The following is a 25,839-nucleotide window of genomic DNA, read 5'->3' as shown; positions in this document are numbered from 1 at the left end:
TCACGCCTCAGCCCGGTAGATGGCGGTAATACACATCGATTGTTAACCGCCAATAAATCGACAGAAGAAGAAGAAGAACCGGTGAGATTAATGAAGCCCAGCATGGAGTGCTGAGTAAAAGTAAGTGCTGTGTTGGAGAGAAATGTGGTTTGTATTTGACTGAGCTCGTGTAAAAACAGCAGTAAAACTGCAGAACTGAAATCATCTTCCCTGTAAAGCTGCTGTTTATTAGCTGTGTGTTCTATATTCAAGTTTCTCTCTTCAGTTTCTCATCTATTAAACACTCAGTTTGGGGGAATTTAACTGGAAATCACATTTTTTGGGGATAGTTTTCAATTTAACGACTGTAACACCGGAAACTACTTTTTTTAAAAGGGGAAAAAACCCTGCGATTTGAACCCACCCATCTCTGTGTAAAATATCCGGAGGGTTCTTTGTTCAACCCCCGCTGTAGAGATGAGTGAAGTGGCTGTTTGACCACACCCATCGCGTGCATTCGGTTTATGTTAAACTTTTCTTATACGATCAAATTTGCCCCAATAAAAGTGTTTCCTGACTTTTTCTTCCCTTTCATTACCGCCTCTTATTTTCTCAACTTTACCCACATTCCTGATACAACTTTATATCGCTCCCCTTCATTGTTATTGTTTTTTCCCTTTTCCAGTTCACACTCTGATCATTTTTTAACAGCTCTCACAATTATAATTATTTTCCCGGAGATTATTTCAGTTTTTCTCTATTACAGTGTATCTTTCTCTTTCATATATTTCTTCTTCCTTTCTGCTTTAGGACAGTTGTTGAAACAGGATTATTTTCTCATGTTCTTTTCCATTTTAACTTCATTCTCACAGTCATGTCTTAACAGTATTTATTGGTCACATAATTCACATCACACATGAATCAATCCTGATAGATTTCAATAACTTATAGATTATTCCTCAGTGCTCACACTAATCTCACACCTCATTTACTGTAATATACATTGGCTTTTTATCCTACTGAATTATTACACTAAGTAACTTTAAAAACGCACATTGATAAAACTTGCTGAATTTGTGCTGAGTTTCTCTCAAGAAGAAAAGAAATATATCACAATGGAAAAATAACTTCGTTCCGCCCGAATAAGTTCCAAATCTGTGCTCAAATCAGAATTTAAGGGAGTTGTACTCAATAACGTACAATATGACTCGGGTAGTCAATGACATGGACAGGCTTTAATTTTCAAACAAATTTTGCATACACTGTACACACACAATCTTGCCTATAAATACCCGGGGGAAATGATGGGAAAATTGTCATTATTGAAGATGCCACGCCTAAGCCAAAATCAACGTGAACAGGCCATTGGGATGTTGCGTGCCGGAAGTACACAGACAGAGGTCGCCCGGCACTTCGGTGTTCATCATTCGACCATTTCCCGTTTGAGTCAGCGTTACAGACAGACAGGGAGCACCAGGGATCGTCCACGCCCTGGTCAGCCTCGAGTCACGACGCCAGTTCAGGATCAGCACATCAGGCTAGCTCACCTCCGTGACAGATTCCTGACACCCTCAGTCACTGCTGCTGAGACCCCTGGACGACACAGACCCAGAATCTCCAGCATGACGGTCCGAACATGGACCAACTGTCACTTTGAATTTTTTTATTGTGAATTAATTATTGAGTTTGACAATAAATGTCCTTTATCGATGTTTCAAGATGTGTGTGCATTACATACAATATCATAAATTTCAAATATATGCATGGATCTAAAGTGATATCGTGTTGAATTCCATTGTGCGTTTTTAAAGTAACTTAGTATATATTAATCTTATTTTGTTTGATATCATTTATAAATAGATATTGCCTGATGTTATTTAGGTTTTCTTGAAATGTCAAATTTTTTAATGTTTTGGAAATATTGCAATAAATTGTAATGAATTGAGCACTTGTTTCATTTTATTATGATTAATGATTGATTATATGTAATCGTGTACGCACACGCACGCATGGATGGATAACGTCCAGTTTGTGTCCCCCCCCCCCAACAATCAGATGTCCAGTTTTGTCTAGCTTCATAGGCAGAGATATGACCAGACCAATCCGATGTGCGCGGTAATATGGCAACCAGATCGCTTCACTCTGACTAGCCAATGAACTATCCAGATATTTTACGTAGAGATCAGTGGATTTGAAGCCATTTAATGTGATTTTGTAGTTTTCTCACATGCTCTCCTTAGATCAGAACGATACCCTCACGAGATCTTGTCAAAAATATGGCGGAGTGTGTATATGTATGTGTGTATGTACTAAAAGTTGCTAAAGTGCAGCTGTCCCAAGAAAACAAACAAAAAAATATTTGAGACTCTGTCATCATGAGTAGACCCCGAAGCCGTTTGTTTTCAGGATAATGGCTGGCTGATGAAATTATTGGCTGGCTAGCTGACTCAGCCAAAACCTTAATGGCTGCTGCAGCCACCAAAATGTTTATGGCTACAAATGGCTGATACTGTTTCTTCACGCCTATGGTCTACGTTCAATTGATTATAAGATGCAGTGTACTGGTTACACAGATACATAGGCTATTTCCACAACACAGTTTGGTTAAAAAACTGATTGTACTACAACAAATGGTGTAATTATGATAGCATTTATTGATTATAAGTTATTTATTTATTACATTTATTTATTATAAGTACTTAGATGTATTATTATTATCTCTCTCTCTCATATACACACACACACACACACACGGGTCATTTAACGTGAAATCATATTTACCACAGGTCCCCTGGTCTCTTACTTCATTGTAAATATAAATCTAGCAAGATTGTAGTTCAATGCTAATAATAAGCTAATCTGGATTGTTCGAGGAAGGCATCTAGCTATCTACTCTCACTAGCAATGACCAGTGAAGGACTGGCAGCTATCTTACTATGATGAAAGTAGAGTGGTGGAGTACTTTTTTTTTTTTTTTTTATCAATCTCGAAGTATGTGAAACAAACAAACAAACAAAAAAAATACCTTTACACTTTCCCTCAGCAGCGGCAAAGAATGCAGCCATCTCGTCGATATCGGAGTCGATTGATGCTCTGGGTGGGTTCCCGGGTTCCCCAGTGTATCGTGGTAACGGTGTGAGGGGCGGGAAGCCAGACAGGTAGTCACAACGGCAAGCTTATGGTGGCTCTCTGTGCTGTGATATCAGTTCTAAATCTCTACAGTGTATGCCTATACGTCTCTATTGTGTTACTACTAGTGTGTACAGTTGATCATGTTTGTGTCACTTTTCTTGTAGCTCATGATGTGGATAAACCCATTATTTGATGTACACAATTCTTAGTGGCTCAGCCAAATTTTATTAGATAGCGGCTCAAATTGGCTTACAAAATTATTGGCTGGCGGCGGCTCAAATTCTAAATGGCGGTTTTAGCGGCGCCTGGCGGTGGCTTCGGGGTCTAATCATGAGGATCAGCGATATTTGGAAATTGCTTAATGGGTGAATGTAGGTGTAATGTCCTGGCATTAGTGATCAGTGTTTTCTCAGAAGGAGGGCCTTCTGTATCACAGTCCATGTGATCCCTCAGTAAACACAGATCATGGATCGTTCATGGTGTAAAACATTCATATCACACACCCCTACTTTAGGTTCACAGAAATCATCTCTGTTTAGTGCAACTGACTTCAAACTGACTGACTTCTGGATCAGAATTTATTCAAACTAAAACCCATGCTGGTAATGCTGGTAAAGAGAAAGTAATATTCAACTTAAAGTAGCCCTTCTATTAACTACAGATGATTTTTAGTCACCTCCTGGTTCAGCTTTTTTAGTGAAGGCGTCACAGCTGACCTGCTTGGACTTCAAACTGTTTATTCTCCCTTCACATGTGCAGTTCATTAGATGTGAAAAAAAAAATTCTCCAATTTTACCAGCACCTTTTTTTTTTCCTGATTCTTAGGAGTTTAATTCATTCAATCCAAGGGCTCAGCGTCTTCAGGAGTCAGCAGTGAGTTCGAGCTGTGTGTCCATACACTAATATTCAAAAATGGAGAGCCGTGATCTGGACACAGATAATGTGACCCCACCCTCAGAAAAGCAGTAAGCTGCCATGTTCTAATATTTTGATCATTTTCATATCTGAAATTGTGTGTGTGTGTGTGTGTGTGTGTGAGAGAGAGATACGGTATATGAAAAGATCTGAAAAGCATGCTTTAAGGCAGTTAGGTTTCCACTCTATAGCTCTGTGGGCTATGACCTCTGGTGCTGCCATTTAGTACATAAGAAGAGGTAGAGCTCTCAAAGAATATTAAACAGAAATATCACAATACATGATATAAGCAGCAAATTCGTCTCTCCCAGTATTTTGTGTTGTGATATATTTGAGAAAATGAAATTCTGTCTCATGCCTCCTCTATAATGTTGTACAGTAAACTCCAGAGAAAGAGATCAGACTCACCAGAACCCAGCTGTGTCTCCATGAAGAGTGATGCGTCTATGGATCGTCCATTGAACTTGAAAAATAGAGACTCCTCATCTGTCCACAGGTAACATCCCATAATTCTCATAGTTAGTCACTGTAGAGAAAGACTGTGTTTACACATTCCTTTATCCAGTCCAGATCATCATCAGCATTTTGATATTTATCAGTTTGTGATACTTTAATTAGGTCCTAATGCTGCTACAATACTTTCGCTAAACATTTTAGAGTAATTAAGATCAATAATGGCACAGTTCAGTGTTTCACAGTGTCACATACAGGATAAGGCAGAAAGTGCATCTGGATGTGGCAATAAAACTAATAGTAATGGCAAACAAAGTAATTAAAATAAGCAGTAATAATTAATAATAACCCATCTAAATGGTGTATATAAAGGACTGTCTATAATGTTGTACAGTAAACTCCAGATGAAGAAATCGGACTCACCAGAACCCAGCTGTGTCTCCATGAAGAGTGATGCGTCTATGGATCGCCCTTTGAACTTGAAAAATAGAGACTCCTCATCTGTACACAGGTAACATCCCATAATTCTCATAGTTAGTCACAGTTAAAGGCTGTGCTACATTGTCATTAGCAGCTGTTTTGATGTAATATATTAGTGTCTATCATTCTACTGTACAGTTTTTATGATATAATAGATTCTTAGTCTTTAGTGATGCTCACTTTCTGGGTGGCACGGTGGTGTAGTGGTTAGCACGGTTGCCTCACAGCAAGAAGGTTCTGGGTTCGAACCCAGCGGCTGGCAAGGGCCTTTCTGTGTGGAGTTTGCATGTTCTTCCCGTGGCTGTGTGGGTTTTTGGGTGCTCTGGTTTCCCCCACAATCCAAAGACATGCAGGTTAGGTTAATATGGGACAGCCTTGGGCTGAGGTGCCCTTGAGCGAGGCACTGAACTCCCAACTGCTCCCTGGGTGCTGTTAGCATGGCTGCCCACTGCTCTGGGTATGTGTGTGTGCTCATTGCGCATGTGTGTGTTCACTGCTTCAGATGGGTTTAATGCAGAGAGGAAATTTCACAAGTGTGTGATGAATAAAGTTGTGCTTTCTTTTTTTTTTTCTTACAATAATATTTTCAGTCAATGCTTTTGAGGAAGGAGCGTAAACATTTATGAAGGTCAAAACGTCTTACAGATAGTGTCTTAAATGCTAATTATATAAGCAAAAAACAGTATGGAATGATACTACTACTATTACTGCTACTACAACGACATAATAATAGTAATAATAATAATAATAATTTATTATTATTATTATTATTATTATTATTATTATTACTGATTGCACTTGAAATGAATTGCATTGCAGTTGAATTGAACACCGCCATTCAGCTGGATGAGTTAGCTTTGTTCCGAGCCAACAGAGATGCAGCTCTGTGCGGTAAGACTCGCGGAGGTGGCTTGTGTATATACATCAACACAGAATGGTACAGGAATTCGGTGCTAGTCTCTGGTTATTGCTCATCGTTAGTGGAGTTTGTGACTGTTAGATGTAGACTGTTTTATTTACCACGAATATTCACTTCAGTATTCATAATCAGAGTTTACATTCCCCCCAGAGCTAATGCTAAGGAATCACTTCGTGTATTGAACGGTGCTATCAGCGAACTGTAGTACACACACCCAGGTGGACTGTTTGTCACCGGAGATTTTAACCATGCAAATCTCAGGTCAGTGCTTCTGAAATTCCATCAGTATGTGGACTTGGCAATGAGAGGGGCAAGCGCACTGGATCTTGTTTACGCAAACATTCCTGGCATGTACCTAGTGGAGCTCTGCCCCTACCTTGGCTACTAGGACCACATATCTGATATGCCAATTCCAGTATACAGACTGCTCGTCAGACACTCCAAAGCAGTTCTAAGGCAGGTGAAAACCTGGCCAGAAGGAGCTATTTCTGCTGTCCAGGACTGTTTTGAGAGAATTGACTGGGACAAGTTTAGGGAGGCTGCAACCAATGGTGACTGCACCAACTTGGAGGAGTACACAGCATCAGTGACCAGCTACATCAGCAAGTGTATTGATGTTACGGTCTCCAAGCTCATCATCGCTCGCCCCAACCAGAAGCCATGGATTACTGTGGAGGTGCGCACACTCCTGAAGACGTGAGATGCTGCCTTCAGAGCAGGTGACAGGGCGGCCCAAAGAGTAACGAGGGCTAAATTGTCTCAGGCCATCAGAGCAGCAAAGCGTGCGAATGCCCAGAGAATCCACAGCTACTTTCAGGACAGCAGTGACGCACGGTGCATGTGGCAGGGCATCTAGGCCATCGCAAACTACAAGGACCCAACCACCTGCCTGTGACAATGATCCCTCCCTTTCAGATGTGCTGAACAGCTTCTACACACGGTTTAAGGTGCAGAACAGCATGACAACAAGGATGACCATCCCTCCTCCCAACGACCAGGTGCTGTGTCTGACCACAGCCGATGTGAAAACTCTATGCAGAGTCAACCCACAGACAGCTGTTGGACCAGACAGTATCCCGGTAAAGTGGTCAGAGGATGTGCAAACCAGCTGGCAGATGTTCTCACTGACATCTTCAGTGTCTCCCTGAGCAATACTATCATTCCAAAGTGCTTCAAGACCACTACCATTGTCCCCTGTGCTGAAGAAGTCTTCAGTGTCCTGGCTCAATTCCTGTCCCGTTGCACTCACACCCATCATTATGAAGCACTTCGAGAGGCTCGTCATGAGGCACATAAAGACCCTGCTGCTTCTCTCCCTGGACCCCCTGAAGTTCATATATTGCCATAACCGGTCAACAGATGATGCCATAGCCACCACTCTTAATCTGGTCCTTAGCCACCTGGACAAAAAGGACACATGCGTTTGAATGCTGTTCAGACTTAAGTTCAGCATTCAACACAATCATTCCTCAGCAGCGAATGGGAAAGCTTAGCCTGCTGGGCCTGAAGACCTCCCTCTGGAACTGGATCCTGGATTTCCTGACTGAAAGGCCTCCGTCAGTCCAGATTGGGAGCAGAGCATCCAGCACCACCAAACGGAGCACTGGGGCCCCCCAGGGCTGTGTGCTTAGTCCACTGCTGTTCACTCCACTGAATCACAACTGTGTAGCAATTCACAATTCAAATCACATCAAGTTTATTGATGACATGACTGTGGTGGGTCTCATCAGTAAGAACGATGAGTCAGCAGACAGAAAGGAGGTACAATGGCTGTCGGACTGGTGCAGAGTCAACAACCTGTCTCTGAACGTGGGCAAAACAAAAGAGATGGTTGTTGACTTCAGAAGAGCACGGAGTGACCACTCTCCACTGTACATCGATGGCTCACTCATGGAGAATATCAAGAGCACCAAATTTCTTGTTCATCTGGCAGAGAACCTCACCTACTCCCTCAACACCAGCTCCATAGCCAAGAAAGCCCCAGCAACATCTGTACTTCCTGTGAAGGCTGAGGGAAAACCCATCTCCCATCACCCAGCCACACAATATTCTACAGAGGGACTATTGAAAGCATTCTGAGCAGCTGCATCAGTCTGGTTTGGGAATTGTACCGTCTTGGATTGCAAGACCCTACAGCAGATAGTGAGGACAGTTGAGAAGATCATTGGAGTGTCTCTTCTCTCCATCAAGGACATTTACATCACACACTGTATCCAGAAAGCTACCAGCATTGTGGATGACCCCTCACACAGTCTCTTCACCCTCTTGCCATCTGGAAAAAGGTACTGAAGCATTCTGGCCTTCACAGCCGGGCTTTTTAACAGTTTTTCCACATGCCATCAGACTCCTCAACTCTGAGGGACTGGACTGATGCACACGGATTGTTGATCACACCACTCCCACTGCAGACTGTGCACAGTGAACCATAATGCACCATCAGTTTTACTATGTTTACAATGCTTCTCACACACAAAATGTTAACAAATGTTTACATTTATTTATTCCTTTTTACATATACTACCTCAATATGCACGCTCAACTTTCCACACAGTAACAACTACTGGTTGGCAGTATACTGTGGTCTATGCTAGTTGTCATTTTTGCAATGTCCTTGTTTGCACTTTGTTGTATTTGTAGTCCTGTGATGTTTAAAGCAAGACACCCTTTCGATTTCATAAAATCGGTGAAATTTAGTTCCCGCTGAAATTTGGTCATTGTGATGCATGTTTATTTCTGTAATATCTCAAAAAAAAACAAAAACAGGCCATTCTGTGGCTGGGAAGTTATTTATTTTGAGGGGATTCCCGAGCAAATAATGCGCATGAAATCACGTGTGGTGCACAGTCAAGCAGAGAGAGGAAGTCCAGTGTGCGCATTTGCAAGTTTTCATTGACTGGGCACTGACCCAGTTACATCATTTTGCTGCGAGACGAGGAGCTAATTATAACATTCACACGGCAAGCCAATGGATTCTACACATCAAATGCCGGTTAGTCTGTTTCTCCCTATCATAAATATTGTAATTAGGGAAGAATACGCTGCAATTAGTCCAAATATGTATCTTTTTGAGGCAAACCTGAGCCTGGTCACTCATCTTGAAGTCCATTTTTCATTGAGCGTATTCTAGCCAATATTCATTAGTCATAATGAAAATTATGTATTGATGATCACAATGTAAATATTGTTCCTGTGCATTAGCATTTTTTTATCATTGCGATGGTGAAGACTCCTGAGTGAAAAATGTGTGTAATTGGACTATACACCTATCTTGCACAACTGGTGAACAACCTCTCGATTCGCCATCATACTGTGCAGTTCATTTTGTTAAGGAAGACTGTATACGGTTCTTTTTTCGCTGTGGCAGCGAGGGCGTGGTCAAGCACCGGTTTGTGAATAGAGCGTGAGGCTGGTGTGTGTAGTGAGAGGATCTCTTCCCCTGGCTAAAATCATGTCGGTACAGTGGTACACTTTTTTTTTTTTTTCTTTTTTTTTTTTTTTTTTAATTTTGAGAAACTGCAGAAAAACGTGTTGTGTTAAGTGACAGTTTAAAAAAATAAAAACGAAAGTGACATTGATCCCGCCTGCCTGTTACATTCATCTTTTTGATTTTTGTGTTTGCTCAAGTTTTTGCCAAACGTAGTGATCAGAAGTCATAGAGGAGCGTTCGTATTCCCAAAACTATCTTTGTAATGCCACTAATAGACTTTCCTAAACTCGACTTCAGTATAACCTCGTGAATTTCCTGTATAACCCACCCGTTTCAGATGTGAACCCGAGGAGAGAAAAAAAGTCAAATTTGATTGAAGGAGTGATATATATTTAATTAATTTTGTGTGTGTGTGTGTGTGTATCCGATCGCTGATATTCATTAGTTTGGTCCTGCGTTTCCTTTCCTTCGCAATACAGAGTCTTTTCTTCTCACTTTCCGTTACTGTAGTCAGTCTTCCCTGTTTCATGCGCACACTCGCGTGCTCCATTGTTCTCTCAGGTTGCAAATTTGTATCCCACAATGCATTGCAAATGGGGAAACCCTTCCACATCAGGCATGACGTCGTATCTTGGTTTAGGTCATGGTGAGGCATGAAAAAAATGGTGGAGAATTTAGGGCCATGGGGCTCTAAATTAATGAATTGTTCTTTTAGGGAAAAAAAAAGTAATAAAATCAGAAGTCTGTGATTCGAATTCAGTCGCTTTCAGTCCACTAAAAAAAAATAATTAGGTGTTGGGGGGAAATTCTTTTTATGGCCTAAATTTGAGAAATCTGAAAGGGAGTCTACTTTTAATGTAGCACCATGGTCCTGGAAAGGTGTTTCATTTTAAGTGTGTACTGTACCCAGTGTATATGGGTGAAATGACAAAGCCTTGACCTTGAAATAAAAATTACAGGATAAAATTTAATAAAAGAGAATCAAGTTTTCATCACTGATTCTAAAATTAAGTCAGTGCAAAGTAACGTTTTATATAAGATAAAACAAACAAAAAAACTACGTAACGAGATTACATATTACATCATAAAATATTACTACTAAAGTAGGGCTGCGTACCGGTACTGTGTACCGGTACTGTACCATGAAAATCGATTCGGTACAGGTCCAAAATACCGGATCATGAAGTACCGGTACTGTACCGATATAAATTTACACCAAGTATCTGCTTATTTTGTGACTGAAGATGCGTAAATCCTACCACAAAGACGAAAATTTAGCACTGGAAAAGACGTAAAATGCCGCGCTGAAACTTGAAATCGGAGCCATCTTTGATTTGAGATCCTCTCGCCACAGTCTCACGAGACATTGCGAGAGCCTGGCTGATCCAGCGTTCTAATTGGTCAAAAAGACTCAATCAGGTCAGACATTTTTCCTTTGCTGGCATTGGCAGTCTTTGCTGCTTTGTGTGATTTTGCCGCGTACGGGTAAGTTAAAGGCTGCGGATTGCGTGTAGTCTGTAGTATTCTAGTGTAGTCACTTATCGCTGTGAGACAACTTAGGACTTTTTGTCCCAAGTTAACTATAGTGTGAGACTGAGAGGGTGACTGAGAAGTGAGGTAGGAAACCTAGTTATGTTCGGTTTTCTTTGAATAAAGATACTGACAAGTTGTCAACAGTTTATTAATGTTTGTCATTATTGAAGAAGTTCAGAAGAATTTGTCAAATTGTTCAGGTACAGGTCCGGACCTGGACCTAAACCTCTGTACCTGTACCTGATGTTACGTTTAGGTACGCAGCCCTATACTAAAGCAAGAAATGCTAATATATGCATAAAAACATGGAATTATACCCACTACTACTAACAACGGTTATGACTAATAATAATAATCATGCACATTGAGTTGTTATAGGAATGAAAAATTACGCTATAAAACTTAGGAAACAAACACAAAGATTCAACACTTTTTCATTAAACACGCAACATTGTTGTTTTGTATTAAAATCCCGGCCCCATTGAGATCACCGTTACTTGGCCGTGTCTCCATGAAAAGCGATGTGTCTGAGTGTTTCTGTAAAATATAATAGAAAATGGAGACCCTTTATATGAACACAATGACTATTGACCATAAATCACATCACTGACATTACAGTATTTATTAATCATAATGAAAATCAGCATTTTCCTCAACCTGAACTCCCACCTCCCAAAAACATGTCAGTAGGTCGACTGATCACTAAATTGCCCCTAAAATGATGGACTGGTGGATCATCCAGGGTGGAGTATAATTCTGGATCCAGTTACAGATTTTATACCTCTGAACATTTCTGGCCAGCTTTCTGAAAAATACACATCTGCTTTTGTATCCATTTTAAACATTATCTGTTCATTCTGCATGATGGAGTGATATTCTGTTCCATCCCTAATGACCATATAGGAAGGAAAATCAAGAAAAACTCACATTAAAACCGGGACAGAGATTTTTTTTTTCTCCAGTTCGACAATATTTTTGTCATGTTGTATTCAGCACTGTGCTCTCTAAATGTTAATGCACTCTCAAAGAATTATTGTATTAAAATTAGGGCTAAAGTTTAGATTGTAGGATTAAAGGGATGAAAGTTATTGTCTATAACAGCAACTTTTTTTTTTTTGTACCCAGTATTTTACAGAAGGCAGGAGACGGAAGAAAAAAGACCATCACAGATACAGGGTAAGATCAAACCCAAGACTGTGACACTGACGCACGGGTATTATAAATCTCTCTGCTGTTATTTCATAGAGACTGATTAGATTATAGAAAACGTATAGGATAATAAAACCAATGCACGGTGAGAACATCATAAAGAACTGTTTGTGGAAACCAATCAGAAAAACTGTGATCTTAAACTCATGTCTCACCATGTCTTCCTACTTCACCCTGTCACACAGACACGCCCCAGAATCTGCTGCTGGAAATGAAGACCAGAAAAAGTTCAAATTAAATCTGATGAAGAAGTTTCAGTGTTTAAATGAAGTGATGATAAAGCAGGAAAACCGTGTGCTCCTGAATGAGATCTACACAGAGCTCTACATCACAGAGGGAGACAGTGGAGACGTCAATAAAGAACATGAGGTGAGACGGATCGAGGCAGCGTCCAGGAGAAAAAACGAGGAAACACCGATCAAATACAACGACATCTTTAAGCCCTTATCTGAAGAAGATGAACCCATCAGAACTGTAATGACAAAGGGAGTGGCTGGTATCGGAAAAACAGTCTCTGTGCAGAGGTTCATTGTGGACTGGGCTGAAGGGAAAGCAAATCAGGACGTCCCCCTCATATTTCCACTTCCTTTCAGAGAGCTGAATCTGATGAAGGACCAAAAACTGAGTCTGATGGAGCTCCTTCATGTCTGCTTTAAGGAAACCAAAAAAACAGAAATGTCCAGGTTGGAAAAGGTTCTGTTCATTTTTGATGGATTGGATGAGTGTCGTTTCCCTCTGGATTTCCAGAACACAGTGAGTGTGTGTGATGTAACTGAATCAGCATCAGTGCGTGTGCTGCTGATAAACCTGATCAAAGGGAATCTGCTTCCCTCTGCTCTCATCTGGATCACCTCCCGACCAGCAGCAGCTGATCAAATCCCCTCTGAGTACGTCCATCGAGTCACAGAGGTACGAGGGTTCAATGACCCACAGAAGGAGGAGTACTTCAGGAAGAGGATCAATGATCAGAGCCTGGCCGAGAACATCATCACACACCTGAAGTCATTAAGAAGTCTCTACATCATGTGTCACATCCCAGTCTTCTGCTGGATTTCAGCCGCTGTTCTAGAGAGAATGTTGGGTGAAGCAGAGAGTGGAGAGATCCCCAAGACTCTGACTCAAATGTACACACACTTCCTCATCATTCAGACAAACATCAGAGGAAAGTACTCAAAGAAGCAGGAGAGTGATGAAGAAATGCTTCTTAAACTGGGAAAACTGGCTTTTGAGCAGCTGGAGAAAGGCAACCTGATCTTCTATGAGGAAGACCTGAGAGAGTGTGGCATTGATGTGAGAGAAGCAGCAGTGTACTCCGGTGTGTGTACGCAGATCTTCAGAGAGGAGGTTGGGCTTCACCAGAGTAAAGTGTACTGCTTTGTTCATCTGAGTGTTCAGGAGCATCTTGCAGCTCTGTATGTGCATCTGACCTTCATGACGGAAAAGAGAAATGTTCTTGATCAGAGACGGTCCAAGACAATTTCAGATGTACACAGGAGTGCTGTAGATCAGACCTTAAAAAGTCAGACTGGACATCTTGATCTGTTCCTCCGCTTTCTTCTGGGTCTCTCACTGGAGTCCAATCAGAAACTCTTAAATGCCTTAGTAACACAGACAGGAAGTAGCTCCCAGAGCAAAGAGGAAACAGTTCAGTACATTAAGAAGATGATCAGTCAAAATCTTCCTGCAGAAAAATCCATCAATCTGTTCCACTGTCTGAATGAACTGGGTGACGATTCTCTAGTGGAGGAAATCCAACACTACCTGAAATCTGGAAAACAAAGTAAACTCTCTCGTTCACAGTGGTCTGCTCTGGTGTTTGTGTTACTGACTTCAGCACAGGAGCTGGAGGAGTTTGACCTGAGTAAATATACCAGTACAGAGAAGATAACAGATGAGGTTATTGTGAAGGTGATGCCTGTGATTGCAGCATCCAGAAAAGCAATGTAAGTAAAGCTGAATATAACTGTTCTACTGTTCCACTGTTAGAAAGAGAGAAACTGAAAGCACTTGGACAAATCTGTACTTTGGGACAAAATCCACAACTCCATTACTCGAGTGAAAGTAAAGATCCTCCTGGTCAAATGTTACTCCAATACAAGTGAAAGTTGTTCAATCAAATTTTTACTTGAGTTACAGTGCTGGAGGATTTGCTTGTAAAAATACTTAAGTACTTGGCGAGTTGTCCAGGGTGTACCCTGCCTTTCCCCCGTAATCAACTGGGATAGGCTCCAGCTTGCCTGCGACCCTGTAGAACAGGATAAAGCGGCTAGAGATAATGAGATGAGATGTTTTCTTGTTTTCTCATGTCAAGGCATTGTTGGATTGTTGCCACAATGCATTTACAGAATCTAATGACTTGGAAACAACCTATTGAATGCAGTGACTTGCTTGTAGAACAAAAAACGTTTGGAATATGATACAAAGCCTGTAGAAATTAGGGGATAACAGTTGCATGTAGAATTGAATAATACTGAAGGGCTGCTATTAAACATGTGGAGACCAGTTGGTCATTTAAGGAGAAAAAGTTCATATGGCGGGCGACACGGTGGTGTAGTGGTTAGCGCTGTTGCCTCACAGCAAGAAGGTCCAGGTTCGAGCCCCGGGGCCGGCGAGGGCCTTTCTGTGTGGAGTTTGCATGTTCTCCCCGTGTCCGTGTGGGTTTCCTCCAGGTGCTCCGGTTTCCCCCACAGTCCAAAGACATGCATGTTAGGTTAACTGGTGACTCTAAATTGACCGTAGGTGTGAATGTGAGTGTGAATGGTTGTCTGTGTCAGCCCTGTGATGACTTGTCCAGGGTGTACCCCGCCTTTCGCCCGTAGTCAGCTGGGATAGGCTCCAGCTTGCCTGCGACCCTGTAGAACAGGATAAAACGGCTAGAGATGATGAGATGAGAAGTTCACATGGCAGCCAATTAACAACACTTACAAACAAGAAATTTCCAAAAATGAAGCAAATAATCACAATTTTATACTTATAGTTTATTTCCAATGTTTACAAATTACAGCTCAATTGTAGGCTCCAATTTCCAATAAACACTGAGGTGTGTTTGTTTTTTTTTGTTTTTTTTTTCCTGTGTAAAACCTTCACTGAGTTTTGGTTTGAAAATCTTTTTCTTCACATCTTTGTACATTAAATTTGTGTTATTAGTGAAATGAAACGATGCAGACACTGGGCCGATAGAACCATGTGGAGTTTGCAGTAATACAGAATTATAATTAAAATCTTTACTGTTATTATGACCTGATAAAAGGTTTTATTCAAGTGGAAAAACAGACTTTCACAGAATTTATTCGAAACACCATTCTTATTTACTTTTATTACATCATATCAATTTATTACATGCTAATTATTCTTTTGTTCTTCTATCCTGACATCTTTTTTTAACTTTTTTGTCCTTCACAGCTTTTGTTCTTTTCCCTGCTGTAGCTCAGTGATTTTATTGATTTCATGTCAGACAGGGAGAGACAACACACAGAGTGTAAGGGGAAGAATATGTCCAGTCTGTAGATCACTGGCACCAGGAACAAATAAGGAGCACCTGGCATCACACACACACACACACTGTTAGCCAACGAGCTCATCATGAGTATCTCCATAAAACTCCTTCAGCACTGGGCTGTGATCATTTCAGTCGCTCACTAATTAGAGAACAAATCAAATGTTTGATCTGTTCAGATAAATATGACTCTGCTTCGAACTCTGCCTGCTTCATCTAAGCCTGACTTTTTAAACTCCTTTTCCTTTCTCCTCTTATAAATATTTTATATCAGACTCTTATTTCCCAATTTGGTGATCAGATTTGATGTTGCGTGTTTATCTCAATTGTCAGTGATGACGTGCGCAGCAGAAAACTCAAATCCGAACAGCTCGAACTGTGAATTACTGTTACAGCATTTCAGTGTATTGTCAACTCGGAGTTTGTACTTTGGTCATTTATGAAAATGAAATGGTGCAGTGAAAGATTTGAGGACCTGTTTGATCATTTGTGTGAGTCTATTTTGTATTTTATTTCCTTCAGGATCAGTTGTGATACGATTAAAGGGAGAAGCGCTGAAGCTCTGGTCTCAGTGCTCAACTCAGAAACCTCCAGTCTGAGAGAACTGCATCTGACTGTGAAGACACTGGATCTGTCTCGGAATAAACTAGAAGACTCAGGAGTGAAGCGTCTCTGTGCTGTACTGGAGAATCCTCACTGTAAAGTGGAGAAACTGAGGTAAGATCATCTCTCTGAGAGTCACAATAACTCACTAAAGCAGCAGTTAATAGTTGTATACAGTGTTGTTTATCAATTAAAATTTTCTGTAAAACATGCAGAACAAATATATTCGTCATGAAGTGATCATTTCTCCTCAGAATCACTTTTAAAAAAAGAAATGTCTTTACAATTAAATGTGATCATTAAAAATCCAGTCAAGCAGAGATAAATTCTGCAAAACCTGACTTTTCACTTAAACCTTTAAATTATTGACTTTTTGCTGAATCATTTACACCTGTGGTAATGTTTGAGTCATTATTAATAATAGCTTGTGATTGGTGAAGAGAATAGAGACAGTCCAACATGAGAGACATCATCTTCACAACCACTATTACACCAAGATGAAAATCTGTTGATGAAGTGTGTGTCATTGTGTCTCTGCAGGTTGTGTGATTGTGGTGTCTCAGATGAAGGCTGTGCTGCTCTGAGTTCAGCTCTGAGATCAAACCCCTCACACCTGAGATACCTGAATCTGTCAAAGAATAATCTGGGAGACTCAGGAGTGAAGCGTCTCTGTGCTGGACTGGAGAATCCTCACTGTAAACTGGAGACACTGAGGTAAGATCATCTCTCTGAGAGTCACATGACCTGCTCCTCAGTAAGACACTAATAGTGAGACTGAAGCAGAGGTTTTAGGTTCATCATCAATGTCCTGAGGAGGAAGATTGTTTCTTTTCACTGCACACTTATGATTTGTCACAGAGTCTTTGGGTCAGATGGACGTATGTGAGAAGCTGCAGCACAAAACAGGACTTGAGCCGACTGCAATGTGTCTGAAATTTCTTACTTTATTTTAGAAATTAATGAAAATTGAATTATGACCAGCATAAAAAAAAAGTTCCCAACTGACCATCTCAGATTTGCTTCATACTTTTTGAATAAAGTCACTATTCCCAATAAAGTGTGTAAAATTCCAGGCTTGTATCTGCATTAGTTTCTGAGATATTGAGGCTTTTAACAGGCAGCGTGGCTCGAATTTTACTGTAAAAGCAAGTGCAACAGAAAAACATTACAAAGATCAATTTGTTATTTTTAACTTTTCTTTCTAGTTACATGTTGATGAAGTGTGCGTCATTGTGTCTCTGCAGGTTGTGGGGTTGTGGTGTCTCAGATGAAGGCTGTGCTGCTCTGAGTTCAGCTCTGAGATCAAACCCCTCACACCTGAGAGAACTGAATCTGTCCTATAATAATCTGGGAGACTCAGGAGTGAAGCGTCTCTGTGCTGTACTGGAGAATCTTCACTGTAAACTGGAGACACTGGGGTAAGATCATCTCTCAGAGTTACAATAACTCACTGAAAGCAGCAGTTAAGAGTTATATACAGTGTTTTCAATTAAAATTTTCTGTAAAAGTGCAACATGCAGAACAAATATTAGTTATTCACTGATCATTTCTCCTCAGAATGACTTTCACTCTCTGGAATTAAGGAAATGTATTCCTAACTAAATGTGGTCATAAGAAAAAATAAGTACATCCCATGGATATTGTAGACTTCTCTCAAAATATTTAAACAAGCAAACATTTCAGCCTTTTGACGCAGTGCCTCCAGATAAAGATAATATACTTGAACAAAACAACAAGGAAAGTTCACTCCTTCAATCATTTATTCAACAAAAATATCAATAGATGTAATATTCTTCTGTGGAGAAAGTAAGTATGCCCTTGCCTTCAGAAGTTAGTATTGCCCCGTTTAACAGAAAAAACCTCTTGGATGTGTTTTTATATAATTGTCCTCCAGTCTCTGACGTTGGCTTGCTGAAATTTTTGACCACTCTTTCATGCAAAATTCCTTCAGTTGCAAGATGTTTGAGGGTTTCTTGCATGTTCTGCCATTTTTCAAATCTTCCCACAACATTTCAGTGGGGTTCAAATCTGGGCTTTGATTTGGCTATTCCATAACCCATTTCTTCTTTGAGCCGTTTCTTGGTGGATTTGCTTGTGTGCCGAGGGTCATTATCTTGTTGAAAGATCCACCTCTGGTTCAACTTTTAACTTTTGAACAGATGGCCTCACTTTATCTTCAAGCACTCTTTGATACGATTCAGAATTCATGGTTGAGTCGATGAATGCAAGCTTCCTAGTCCCTGAGGCAGGAAAGCAACCTCAAACCATAACATTTCCACTACTGTGCTTCACAGTTGGTGTGAGGTTGTTCTCCTGAGAAGCTTTCTTTGATCTGCACCACACATTTGATTCATCTGTCCAGAGCACGTTATTCCAAAAGGCCTGGTCTTTGCATACATGTTCATTGGGAAACTGTAGTCTTGCTTTAACTATCCCTTTGGACAGCAAAGCATTTTTCCTGGCATGCCTTCCATGCAGGTCAATTTTTTGTCCAATCTCTTTCTGATTGCAGATGTAGGCACTTTCACACCAACAATTGCAAAAGTTACAGATCCAGTGATTAAATTTTGGGGTTCTTGGAGACTCTCTTAGCATCAAACGGTCTGCTCTTGGGCTGAATTTGCTGAGGTGGCCAGGTCCTGGACAAATTGGCAGCTGTATGAAATCTGTGCCACTTGCAGATGATTTTCCTAACAGTGGAATGATTTCTCTCTAATAATTTAGAGATCTTTTTATAAATCCCTTGTCATTCATTGGCATCCACAACCTATTTATTTATTTATTTATTTATTTAGAGGTCCTTAGAGAGCTCTTTAGATCTTGGCATGATGACACCACACACATCAAAAGCAAAGAGAACACCAGACCTAGAATGTCAGGTTTAAGTAAGACGAGTTCCACCTGCACCTTCACCTGCAGGAGGTTTAACTCAATGGCACCTAATCTGGAACATCTGATTCTAATTTGATGAACATTGAAGTGTGATAAATGTAAGGGTATACTTAACCCCGATTCCAAAAAAGTTGGAACAAAGTACAAATTGTAAATAAAAACGGAATGCAATAATTTACAAATCTCAAAAACTGATATTGTATTCACAATAGAACATAGACAACATATCAAATGTCGAAAGTGAGACATTTTGAAATTTCATGCCAAATATTGGCTCATTTGAAATTTCATGACAGCAACACATCTCAAAAAAGTTGGGACAGGGGCAATAAGAGGCTGGAAAAGTTAAAGGTACAAAAAAGGAACAGCTGGAGGACCAAATTGCAACTCATTAGGTCAATTGGCAATAGGTCATTAACATGACTGGGTATAAAAAGAGCATCTTGGAGTGGCAGCGGCTCTCAGAAGTAAAGATGGAAGAGGATCACCAATCCTCCTAATTCTGCGCTGACAAATAGTGGTGCAATATCAGAAAGGAGTTCGACAGTGTATAATTGCAAAGAGTTTGAACATATCATCTACAGTGCATAATATCAAAAGATTCAGAGAATCTGGAAGAATCTCTGTACGCAAGGGTCAAGGCTGGAAAACCATACTGGGTGCCCGTGATCTTCGGGCCCTTAGACGGCACTGCATCACATACAGGCATGCTTCTGTATTGGAAATCATAAAATGGGCTCAGGAATATTTCCAGAGAACATTGTCTGTGAACACAATTCACCGTGCCATTCGCCATTGCCAGCTAAAACTCTATAGTTCAAAGAAGAAGCCATATCTAAACATGATCCAGAAATGCAGATGTCTTCTCTGGGCCAAGGCTCATTTAAAATGGACTGTGGCAAAGTGTAAAACTGTTCTGTGGTCAGACGAATCAAAATTTGAAGTTCTTTATGGAAATCAGGGACGCCGTGTCATTCGGACTAAAGAGGAGAAGGACGACCCAAGTTATCAGCGCCCAGTTCAGAAGCCTGCATCTCTGATGGTATGGGGTTGCATTAGTGCGTGTGGCAAGGGCAGCTTGCACATCTGGAAAGACACCATCAATGTTGAAAGGTATATCCAGGTTCTAGAGCAACATATGCTCCCATCCAGACGACGTCTCTTTCAGGGAAGGCCTTGCATTTTCCAACGTGACCATGCCAAACCACATACTGCATCAATTACAGCATCATGGCTGTGTAGAAGAAGGGTCCGGATACTGAACTGACCAGCCTGCAGTCCAGATCTTTCACCCATAGAAAACATTTGGCGCATCATAAAACAGAAGATACGACAAAAAAGACCTAAGACAGTTGTTACGTCCTGAGCCCCCTCCTGGCATCAGCTCGCCAGTGCACGGGCAAGGCTGGTGTCAGGCGGGATAATTAACATCATTCGTTACACCTGGGTGGCGTACCTGGAACATAAGATGGAGCTTTGCTCTTCCTCAGGAGGCACCTACTGGCTGTGTGTGTAGACGCACAGTCATTTTATCTGCACTCTCTCTTACTTTCTTCCCCTTCTTTTTTTTGCCTCTACATTGACCACATAACTGACATACACCTTCACTCATCCACACAGTCCACGCCATACTTTGCACCACATATGTTTACCCTAGACATTTGGAAAACTGGTAATTATAAGTAAAAGTTTACAATTCAATCCGTAACCTTTTGTGTGGTCTCCCTTTTTATGCTGTGGCGAGTTTACGAGCCATGCCGTAACACAGTTGAGCAACTAGAATCCTACATTAGACAAGAATGGGTTAACATTCCTATCCCTAAACTTGAGCAACTTGTCTCCTCAGTCCCCAGACATTTACAGTCATGTGAGCATACAGTCATGTGAGCATGAAAAATACAGTCAAGCAGAGATAAAGGTTCAAGTGAAGGGCCAGGTTTTGTAGAATTTATTGACTTTTTGCTGAATCATTTGCACCTCGAGTAAACTTGAGGTCAGTAACAGTGGTAATGTTTGAGTCATTATTAATAATAGCTTGTGATTGGTGAAGAGAATAGAGACAGTCCAACATGAGACATCATCTTCACAACCACTATTACACCAAGATGAAAATCTGTTGATGAAGTGTGTGTCATTGTGTCTCTGCAGGTTGTGTGGTTGTGGTGTCTCAGATGAAGGCTGTGCTGCTCTGAGTTCAGCTCTGAGATCAAACCCCTCACACCTGAGAGACCTGAATCTGACTGATAATAATCTGGGAGACTCAGGAGTGAAGCGTCTCTGTGCTGTACTGGAGAATCCTCACTGTAAACTGGAGAAACTGTGGTAAGATCATCTCTCTGAGAGTCACATGACCTGCTCCTCAGTAAGACACATTCTCTAATAGTGAGACTGAAGCAGAGGTTTTAGGTTCATCATCAATGTCCTGAGGAGGAAGATTGTTTCTTTTCACTGCACACTGATGATTTTGTCACTGAGTCTTTGGGTCAGATGGACGTATGTGAGAAGCTGCAGCACAAAACGGGACTTGATCCGACTGCAATGTGTCTGAAGTCACTGTGAAATTTACTACAACACTGTAACTAATCCCACAAACTGCACCTGAGACTCAAACTAACTGCCCTCTGTGTGAGCTGTAGGGTTTAAAAGCAGCAGTGACATGGTGGAAATGATCTCAGGAATATAGAGTTTAAAAACTAAAATGAGACGTTAATGCCATAGAACTGATGCAGAAAAAATTAAATAGATAAAAAATGACTTAATTGAAAAGCAGGAAAGAACTTCCAATGAAGTGAAACCCATGGCAACAATCATTTTGTTGATTTTTGAATTTTTCAAATAGAAATAATAATAATAATAATAATAATAATAATAATAAATGTTAAAATCGTAAATAATGTTCCAGTCCATCTCTGTCAGTGGTGATTGCTTTAAGATGACACTGGAAGCCTGGCTTCCCCTCACATTTCATTAAAATGCAGCAATGAAACGTTTCCCAAAGCGTCTGTTTTATTCATCAGTCTTGGTGTTCAATATTTTAGTGAATCAGATTGATGGAGTATCTCACTGCAATATCGCGCTGTTTGTTCATTAAACTCGAACTGTTTATTTCACCGAAGTGTCTATCTCGTCATTTTGAGCCCCGCCCAGACGCACCGCTTCACTGGGAGGGAATGGAGTGTGGGCATGTATGTTTTCACATTTAAAAAAAAATCTCACTGTAGAACCAAAATGTGGTTTTGGTTTTCCTGCCTGGATGCACACCTTGTCCTTATTATGATTGGTCGATCTCTCAAAGGGGTGGATCCTTGTAACCAATTACCAATCAGTAAACTGGGACAGAACATGATTGACATCTCGGACCTAAACATATTGGAGCCTGCAGTGGTGGAATAATTTGGCAATATTTCAGATAAATTGTAAATCTAAAGTTCTGTTTGATTATTTGCATTAATTTCTAAAATTTGTTTCTGATTTGTAACTTGTGATCTGTAACTTCCTCCTTCTGCTCACAGCTTAGCTACTTCCTTGATACAAAATGTTGAAAAAAATTATAAATCCATAGGAACAGACACACACACACACACACACCTCTTATTTAAAGACACACAAAGCAAATCTTGATGTTCATAAACTGAGGCAGTAAAGTGTGTCTCATTGTGTCTCTGCAGGTTGTGTGATTGTGGTGTCTCAGATGAAGGCTGTGCTGCTCTGAGTTCAGCTCTGAGATCAAACCCCTCACACCTGAGAGTACTGAGTCTGTCTGGGAATGAAATTGGAGACTCAGGAAAGAAGCTGCTCTCTGCTATTAAGGATGATAAACATTACAATCTACAGGAACTCGGGTAAGTAATAACCTTTTGAGGCATTTTTTTTTTTTTTTTGGGGGGGGGATTTAACCTCATTATCATTTTTCTTTAATTTCAGTAAATGTCACATGACCAGGCCATTAAATGAAACCAGTTTTAGAAATTTTCACTGTGTTCTATTTAATCCGATTTTTCCTCCCAGTTGTCTTTAATGCTGTTTGTAGTTCAGTAAAATTCATTTAAAATTCATCTGAAAGCAGAAGATGGAGTCAGTCAGAGTCTCCAAAATGTCCTGTCTGAGTGCATGAGTGATTGTAAATGAGCACCTTGTCTCCTTGTGACACCCTGCTGTCTCTGACTTCATCCTGCTGCTTTTGTCTGAATAAGATGATCTCGGCTTTTCCCTGTTTCTGATCAGCAGCACACTTCTCAACTCTCCTCAAAACTCAGTAAAATGATCATCTTTAATGCTACACTGCCACAAATATGTGATTTAAGGAGCCACTTGACTCACTCTGACACTCCTTCCTGCTCTCCACCTCCACACCGTGTCTTCTGTCGTTCCTGTAAAATTCACCTCGGCTTCTTCTTAAAGTCTGCACTTAAATCTACATGTAGAACAAGAGATCAAACCCACCGCAGTGTTAGTTACTGTTTAAAAAGCTCCAAAGCCTGTGATTGGATAAGAGCAGTGATGTGATGGGAAATGTCTGCTCACTTTCCTGTTAGATCTTGTGGAAGTTCTCGTTTGTTGGAGGTCAATGTTAGAACAGAGATATTATACAAGACTCAATAAATGTTTAATTAAATTATAAACAGGAGATAATAATGTTTCTCTTGGAGCAGAGATGATTCCATGCTGTTGGTCTTGAAGTACCGCAGTCCAGTGTGTGGGGATTAATCCAGATGTTTTTCTTTTATTTTCAGGTTGTGATGACTCCGGTGTTCCTGCATTTCCATGTTGGGGAACAGACAACATTCATAAACACGTCAGTCATTTAGTTCTAACAAATGAAAGAGACTCGGAGACGTGGTCAGTGTGTGTGCATGGTGCACAGTGAATCAGACTGCACACAATTCTACGCTGAATGTGGAACAACTTGTGATCTGCATGAAACTGCCTGGACCTCAGTCCCTTAAAAACCCTGAAAGAGCAGGTGAAAAGGCACAGGGACTCGAGCTGAACCCAGTTTCAGGACATTGGTGGGATTCTCCTCTGGCAGAATCGGCATTGGGGGAGTTAATCTGAGGGCCCCAAGGAGACTCACTACAAGGCACATTTATCACTTTGACCTTTGGTTATTTCATATACACTCACTGAGCACTTTATTAGGAACACCTGGATGAAACCGCCTTGTTGAGAGGGTTCACCGGAGAACGGCCAGACTGGTTTGAGCTGACAAAGGCTACAGTAACTCAGATAACCACTCTGTACAATTGTGGTGAGCAGAAAAGCATCTCAAAATGCACAACACACTGAATACTGAGGTGGATGACCACGTCAGGTTCCACTTCTGTCAGCCAAGAACAGAAAGCTGAGGCTGCAGTGGGCACAGGATCACCACAACTGGACAGGTGAAGAGTGAAAAAACATAGCCTGGTCTGATGAACCTCGATTTCTACTGAGGCTCACAGATGGTGGCATCAGAATTTGGCACCAGCAGCATGAATTAGTGTTCCTAATAATGTGCTCTGTGACTGTAAATTAGAACTTTTTGTTGTTACAGGATCAGAACCAATCTGTTCTTTATTTTCTCTGAGATCTGATCCTGATTTTTTTTTTTTTTTTTTTTTTGCTGGTATCAGCTGCTGAAACCTAATAGGGAATCAGTGTCATCCCTTTGATTTAAGCATACACTACTTACATCATGTAGCACAATCGTATCAGTCAAGTAGATCTCATCTCATTATCTCTAGCTGCTTTATCCTTCTACAGGGTCGCAGGCAAGCTGGAGCCTATCCCAGCTGACTACGGGCGAAAGGCGGGGTACACCCTGGACAAGTCGCCAGGTCATCACAGGGCTGACACATAGACACAGACAACCATTCACACTCTCATTCACACCTACGGTCAATTTAGAGTCACCAGTTAACCTAACCTGCATGTCTTTGGGCTGTGGGGGAAACCGGAGCACCCGGAGGAAACCCACGCGGACACGGGGAGAACATTCAAACTCCGCACAGAAAGGCCCTCGCCGGCCACGGGGCTCGAACCCAGACCTTCTTGCTGTGAGGCGACAGCGCTAACCCCTACACCACAGTGCCGCCCATCTGATGATGTTTTACATCATATTTATGCAGAAATATAGAAAATTCTAAAGGGTTCACAAACTTTCAAGCACCACTGTATTGAGTTTCTGTTGTCTCTGAATGGTTATTTGCATTGAATCCTTGACGTTTAGCTTGGGCTATCACTTAAAGGTAGACAAACATTGTAGGAGGTTATATGGTACTTAACATTTAAAGGTAAATCAAAATGCTCATTAGTTCAAGTAGTCTTGCTAAAAACAGACGACAAAGTACAACATACATTAACTCAGGATAGCCACCCCTATTAATACCTGTACAGCAAAGGGGCGCTACAATACTTAGCTTATGAATCTGCTCATCCATGTTACTTATTCATGTGCCATAGTAGGCAGCCCTAACTTATGGTAAGTAAACCTTCATTTTTGTTTTCTCATTCTCAAAGGATTTTTCTTTTCCCTCTCGGACAGGTGACTGGTCAGCATCCTCTTGGTCACTGCATGGGGTTTCAGTCTGGTGATCACACTCAGCATCTTGTGTCAGTGTCGTTCTCTCATGTCTCCGTATCCTCTTCCTGTTGATCCACCTGGTGTTCTGTTTTGTCCTCATCGTTGAAATCCTCTGCTCCATTTTCTAGATCGACCTCTGGTGCCTCTGTACACAGATCTCATTCACCCTGTTCCCTGTCTTCTGCTTGCAATCCTGTAATTCCTCTCCAGTCATCCTCATCCTCTGAACTGTGCTCTTG

At 41.0% G+C, this 25,839-nt stretch overlaps 1 protein-coding gene across 1 annotated transcript in view; it reads left to right on the top strand.

The window, feature by feature from the left end:
• LOC132870659 (protein NLRC5-like) overlaps positions 1 to 25,839 on the top strand; it is a 254,164-nt gene that overhangs the window by 10,593 nt on the left and 217,732 nt on the right. Inside the window, exons 3-11 of the mRNA XM_060904411.1 lie at positions 3,937 to 4,076; positions 4,406 to 4,522; positions 4,874 to 4,990; positions 11,964 to 12,014; positions 12,233 to 13,990; positions 16,066 to 16,260; positions 16,687 to 16,860; positions 17,391 to 17,564; positions 21,187 to 21,360. Of these exons, the coding sequence (XP_060760394.1) occupies positions 4,024 to 4,076; positions 4,406 to 4,522; positions 4,874 to 4,990; positions 11,964 to 12,014; positions 12,233 to 13,990; positions 16,066 to 16,260; positions 16,687 to 16,860; positions 17,391 to 17,564; positions 21,187 to 21,360 (2,813 nt within the window). The 5' untranslated portion in view covers positions 3,937 to 4,023. The remainder of the gene's footprint in view (positions 1 to 3,936; positions 4,077 to 4,405; positions 4,523 to 4,873; positions 4,991 to 11,963; positions 12,015 to 12,232; positions 13,991 to 16,065; positions 16,261 to 16,686; positions 16,861 to 17,390; positions 17,565 to 21,186; positions 21,361 to 25,839) is intronic.

The sequence above is a fragment of the Neoarius graeffei genome, chromosome 22 (assembly GCF_027579695.1).
Source record: "Neoarius graeffei isolate fNeoGra1 chromosome 22, fNeoGra1.pri, whole genome shotgun sequence".
NCBI lineage: Eukaryota > Metazoa > Chordata > Actinopteri > Siluriformes > Ariidae > Neoarius > Neoarius graeffei.
This window is presented reverse-complemented; position numbering and strand designations above follow the sequence as displayed.